The sequence below is a fragment of the Oncorhynchus masou genome, chromosome 21 (assembly GCF_036934945.1).
Source record: "Oncorhynchus masou masou isolate Uvic2021 chromosome 21, UVic_Omas_1.1, whole genome shotgun sequence".
Taxonomy (NCBI): domain Eukaryota; kingdom Metazoa; phylum Chordata; class Actinopteri; order Salmoniformes; family Salmonidae; genus Oncorhynchus; species Oncorhynchus masou.
Genome location: NC_088232.1, coordinates 22714573 through 22720572, shown reverse-complemented (window position 1 = coordinate 22720572; position 6000 = coordinate 22714573). Strand labels below are relative to the sequence as shown.

General features: G+C 43.6%; 1 protein-coding gene across 3 annotated transcripts in view; it reads left to right on the top strand.

The window, feature by feature from the left end:
- ccdc85ca (coiled-coil domain containing 85C, a) overlaps positions 1-6000 on the top strand; it is a 62734-nt gene that overhangs the window by 34566 nt on the left and 22168 nt on the right. For all 3 annotated transcript variants that reach the window (XM_064927787.1, XM_064927786.1, XM_064927788.1), the window contains exon 2: positions 5318-5397. In XM_064927787.1, the coding sequence (XP_064783859.1) occupies positions 5318-5397 (80 nt within the window). The remainder of the gene's footprint in view (positions 1-5317; positions 5398-6000) is intronic.

Below are 6000 nucleotides of genomic sequence, written 5' to 3'. Positions count from 1 at the left end.
AAAAATGTGCAGCGTGCAATTGGCATGCTGACTGCAGGAATGTCTAGCAGAGAATGTAATGTTCATTTCTCTACCATAAGCCGCCTCCTACATTGTTTTAGGGAATTTGGCAGTACGTCCAACCGTCCTCACAAACGCAGACCACGTATAACCACACTAGACCAGGACCTCCACACCTGGCTTCTTCACCTGCAGGATGGTCTGAGACCAGACACCTGGATAGCTGACGAAACTGAGGAGTATTTCTGTCTGTAATAAAGCCCTTTTGTGGGGAAATCCAGTGGGTGGGCCTGGCTCCCAAGTGGGTGGGCCTGTTCCCTCCCAGGCCCATCCATGAACAATTTAAGTTGAGTCAATAAGTATTCAACCCCTTTGTTATGGCAAGCCTAAATAAGTTCAGAATTAAAAATGTGCTTAACAAGTCACATTAGTTGCATGGACTCACTCTGTGTGCAATAATAGTGTTTAACATGATTTTTGAATGACTACCTCTTCTCTGTACCCCACACATACAATTATCTGTAAGGTCCCTCAGTCGAGCAGTGAATTTTAAACACAGATTCAACCACAAAGACCAGGGAGGTTCTCCAATGCCTCACAAAGAAGGGCACCCATTGGCAGATGGGTAAAAATAGACATTGAATATCTCTTTGAGCATGGTGAAGTTATTAATTACACTGAATGCTGAACCAATACGCCCAGTCACTACAAAGATACAGGTGTCCTTCTTAACTCAGTTGCTGGAGAGGAAAGAAACCGCTCAGGGATTTCACCATGACAGCAATGGTTTAATGGCTGTTTAATGACAAATCCAAAGCAACACATTACTGGGTACCACTCTTCATATTTTCTGGCATATTGATGGCTGCATCATGTTGTGGGTATGCTTGTAATCGTTAAGGACGGGGGAGTTTCAGGATAAAAAAGAAACGGAATGGAGCTAAGCACAGGCAAAATCCTACAGGAAAACCTGGTTCACTCTGCTTTCCACCAGACACTGGGAGATGAAATCACCTTTCAGCAGGACAATCACCTAAAACACAAGGTCAAATCTACACTGGAGTTGCTTACCAAGAAGACAGTTAATGTTGGCCTGGTTACAGTTTTGACTTAAATCTACTTGAAAAGCTATGACAAGACCTGAAAATGGTTGACTTGCAATAATCAACAACAAACTTGTCAGAGCTTGAAGAACAACAAAACTAAGGAGATGATTGTGGACTTCAGGAAACAGCAGAGGGAACACCCCCCTATCCACATTGATGGAACAGTAGTGGAGAGGGTAGTAAGTTTTAAGTTCCTCGGCATACACATCACAGACAAACTGAATTGGTCCACCCACACAGACAGCATCGTGAAGAAGGCGCAGCAGCGCCTCTTCAACCTCATGAGGCCGAAGAAATTCGGCTTGTCACCAAAAGCACTCACAAACTTCTACAGATGCACAATCGAGAGCATCCTGGCGGGCTGTATCACCGCCTGGTACGGCAACTGCTCTGCCCACAACCGTAAGGCTCTCCAGAGCGTAGTGAGGTCTGCACAACGCATCACCGGGGGCAAACTACCTGCCTTCCAGGACACCTACGCCACCCGATGTTACAGGAAGGCCATAAAGATCATCAAGGACAACAACCACCCGAGCCACTGCCTGTTCACCCCGCTATCATCCAGAAGGCGAGGTCAGTACAGGTGCATCAAAGCTGGGACCGAGAGACTGAAAAACAGCTTCTATCTCAAGGCCATCAGACTGTTAAACAGCCACCACTAATATTGAGTGGCTGCTGCCAACACACTGACTCAACTCCAGCCACTTTAATAATGGGAATTGATGGGAAATGATGTAAATATATCACTAGCCACTTTAAACAATGCTACCTAATATAATGTTTACATACCCTACATTATTCATCTCATATGCATACGTATATACTGTACTTTATATCATCTACCGCATCCTTATGTAATACATGTATCACTAGCCACTTTAACTATGCCACTTTGTTTACATACTCATCTCATATGTATATACTGTACTCGATACCATCTACTGTATCTTGCCTATGCTGCTCTGTACCATCACTCATTCATATACAGTGCCTTGCGAAAGTATTCGGCCCCCTTGAACTTTGCAACCTTTTGCCACATTTCAGGCTTCAAACATAAAGATATAAAACTGTATTTTTTTGTGAAGAATCAACAAGTGGGACACAATCATGAAGTGGAACGACATTTATTGGATATTTCTAACTTTTTTAACAAATCAAAAACTGAAGAATTGGGCGTGCAAAATTATTCAGCCCCCTTAAGTTAATACTTTGTAGCGCCACCTTTTGCTGCGATTACAGCTGTAAGTCGCTTGGGGTATGTCTCTATCAGTTTTGCACATCGAGAGACTGAAATTTTTTCCCATTCCTCCTTGCAAAACAGCTCGAGCTCAGTGAGGTTGGATGGGGAGCATTTGTGAACAGCAGTTTTCAGTTCTTTTCACAGATTCTCGATTGGATTCAGGTCTGGACTTTGACTTGGCCATTCTAACACCTGGATATGTTTATTTTTGAACCATTCCATTGTAGATTTTGCTTTATGTTTTGGATCATTTTCTTGTTGGAAGACAAATCTCCGTCCCAGTCTCAGGTCTTTTGCAGACTCCATCAGGTTTTCTTCCAGAATGGTCCTGTATTTGGCTCCATCCATCTTCCCATCAATTTTAACCATCTTCCCTGTCCCTGCTGAAGAAAAGCAGGCCCAAACCATGATGCTGCCACCACCATGTTTGACAGTGGGGATGGTGTGTTCAGGGTGATGAGCTGTGTTGCTTTTACGCCAAACATAACGTTTTGCATTGTTGCCAAAAAGTTCAATTTTGGTTTCATCTGACCAGAGCACCTTCTTCCACATGTTTGGTGTGTCTCCCAGGTGGCTTGTGGCAAACTTTAAACAACACTTTTTATGGATATCTTTAAGAAATGCCTTTCTTCTTGCCACTCTTACATAAAGGCCAGATTTGTGCAATATACGACTGATTGTTGTCCTATGGACAGAGTCTTCCACCTCAGCTGTAGATCTCTGCAGTTCATCCAGAGTGATCATGGGCCTCTTGGCTGCATCTCTGATCAGTCTTCTCCTTGTATGAGCTGAAAGTTTAGAGGGACGGCCAGGTCTTGGTAGATTTGCAGTGGTCTGATACTCCTTCCATTTCAATATTATCGCTTGCACATTGCTCATTGAGATGTTTAAAGCTTGGGAAATCTTTTTGTATCCAAATCCGGCTTTAAACTTCTTCACAACAGTATCTCGGACCTGCCTGGTGTGTTCCTTGTTCTTCATGATGCTCTCTGCGCTTTTAACGGACCTCTGAGACTATCACAGTGCAGGTGCATTTATAAGGAGACTTGATTACACACAGGTGGATTGTATTTATCATCATTAGTCATTTAGGTCAACATTGGATCATTCAGAGATCCTCACTGAACTTCTGGAGAGAGTTTGCTGCACTGAAAGTAAAGGGGCTGAATAATTTTGCTCGCCCAATTTTTCAGTTTTTGATTTGTTAAAAAAGTTTGAAATATCCAATAAATGTCATTCCACTTCATGATTGTGTCCCACTTGTTGTTGATTCTTCACAAAAAAACAGTTTTACATCTTTATGTTTGAAGCCTGAAATGTGGCAAAAGGTCGCAAAGTTCAAGGGGGCCGAATACTTTCGCAAGGCACTGTATCTTTATGTACATATTCTTTATCCCTTTACACTTGTGTGTATAAGACAGTAGTTTTGAAATTACTTGTTGGTTATTACTGCATTGTCGGAACTAGAAGCACAAGCATTTCGCTACACTCGCATTAACATCTGCTAACCATGTGTATGTGACAAATAAAAATTTGATTTGATTTGAATTTTGAAAATAATAATGGACAAATGTTGCACAATCCAGGTGTGGAAAACTTTTAGAGACGTACCCAGAAAGACTCACAGCTGTAATCACTGCTAATGGTGCTTCTACTTATGATTGACTCAGGGGTGTGAATATTTATGTAAATGAGATATTTCGAATACTTTCTGAAGGCACTGGGGTGCCATTTATGGACGCAACCCCTATCCAGCAAAACCCTGAAAATGGGTTGTTGATATTTACTAGTCATAAACTCAGTGGTTAGAGGGTAGAGGAGATCAACTCAAGCTCGTGTCACAGCCCTCACATCTGTACGTCTACCTGCTACACCATTAGACACCTTGGCATTGGTTCCACTGTCTAGCCCTCCATATCTCTCTCTCTCTCTCTCTCTCTCTCTCTCTCTCTCTCTCTCTCTCTGTCTGTTATCCATCATTCTTCCCCCCTCTTTCCCCCTGTCTCATTCCTTCAGAGGGAGTTATGGAGGAACAGAGAAGAGAAGGATAGAGTAGAGAATGATCCCTTCTCGCTAAGTTTCAGTCATCAGTCATCACTATGGTCAACACCCACCCGCCCACCCACACACACACACGCGCACACACACGCACACACGCGCACACACACGCACACACTCCCGCCTATGCTGCCCCCCTCTTATTAGGGAAACTACTGAGATGTATGACAGAGCAGTGTGTGTGTGTGTGTGTGTGTGTGTGTGTGTGTGTGTGTGTGTGTGTGTGTGTGTGTGTGTGTGTGTGTGTGTGTGTGTGTGAGCGTACATGTAGGGGGCCTAACAACTGCTGCCATTGCAGATTGTCTCCGTTTAAATCATGAAAACCACAAGGTTTTCGTGCCACCAAAATAATCCCAGTGCTTTAGCTGATGGATTGGATTGAAATCTCTGTAAAGGAGCTGTGCAGTCCAGTATTGATTGTTGGGAAACGGCAGTTTACAGGAAATGAAAGAGAGCCATTTTAGGATTACTGGAGTTTTAGGCACAACATAATCCCCATGGGAGAGTCAACAATAGAGCACTGGACTAGTGGAGGGTTAAGGCTGAGTGGACTGCAGAGCATCACACAAACATGCCAATCAGAGGGACCCAGAGCCCACCAGACAACACATTAAACGCAGGCCAATGGATATTTACAAGACACTGGAGTGAAACTGTGGGCCCGCACGTGTTTTGGTCTAATAAACGATGTATGGGTTGGTGAGAGAAGTAGGAATGTGTCAAGGTTTCAGACATGTGGTTCAGATTTGACACTGGGTATGTGCCAAATGGCACCCTATTCCCTATATATATACACCGTATATGAAGCCTGTTCAAAAGTAGTGCACTAACAGTATATTGGGAAGAGGGTGCTATTTGGGACACTGACTGACATTCTTGTACATGATGTTTTCTCTTCCTCTTTTTCTCCCAGATCCATCTTCAAACTACATGAGACAACTGGAGACCAAGGTCAGCATCCTAGAGGATGACAACAAGCAGCTGCTATCACAGGTAAAACACTGCTGCTGTTTTATTACCATGGGGAAAACGATCACCCCTCCGTTGATATTCTTCTCTCTCTTCGCCCTCTGTCTCTCTCTTACTTTCTCCCCCTCTCACTTTCTCAAACCCGAGCTCTCTCGTGGGAGAGACAGAGGAAGCAGCAGAGACACGAGTGTATTTTTCAACGTATAAATAGAGAATGTGAGAGATGAAAGAGAGCGAATAGCGAAAGCTAAATATTGCAGAGTAATCGAGTACACAGGGGAGATGGGGAGGAAAGAGAGAAGAGCTACTACCTGCTGGGATGATAGGGTTAATTGAATAATTCAGTATCACAGGGAAAGTGGTCGTCAATAATGGATTGGGTTAAAACAATGGGAGGGCAGGAGAAATCACACATGGACTGAATGTTTCATGGCTTCTCATTGTCATTCTGTCTGCCGTCTGATTTCACACGAAAGGAATCGGGGGAAGAACAACAACGGACACACAGACAAACCGATTCTCAGTATCTCTACCCTCTACTGGGAGATCCTAGAACACACACACACACACACACACACACACACACACACACACACACACACACACACACACACACACACACACACA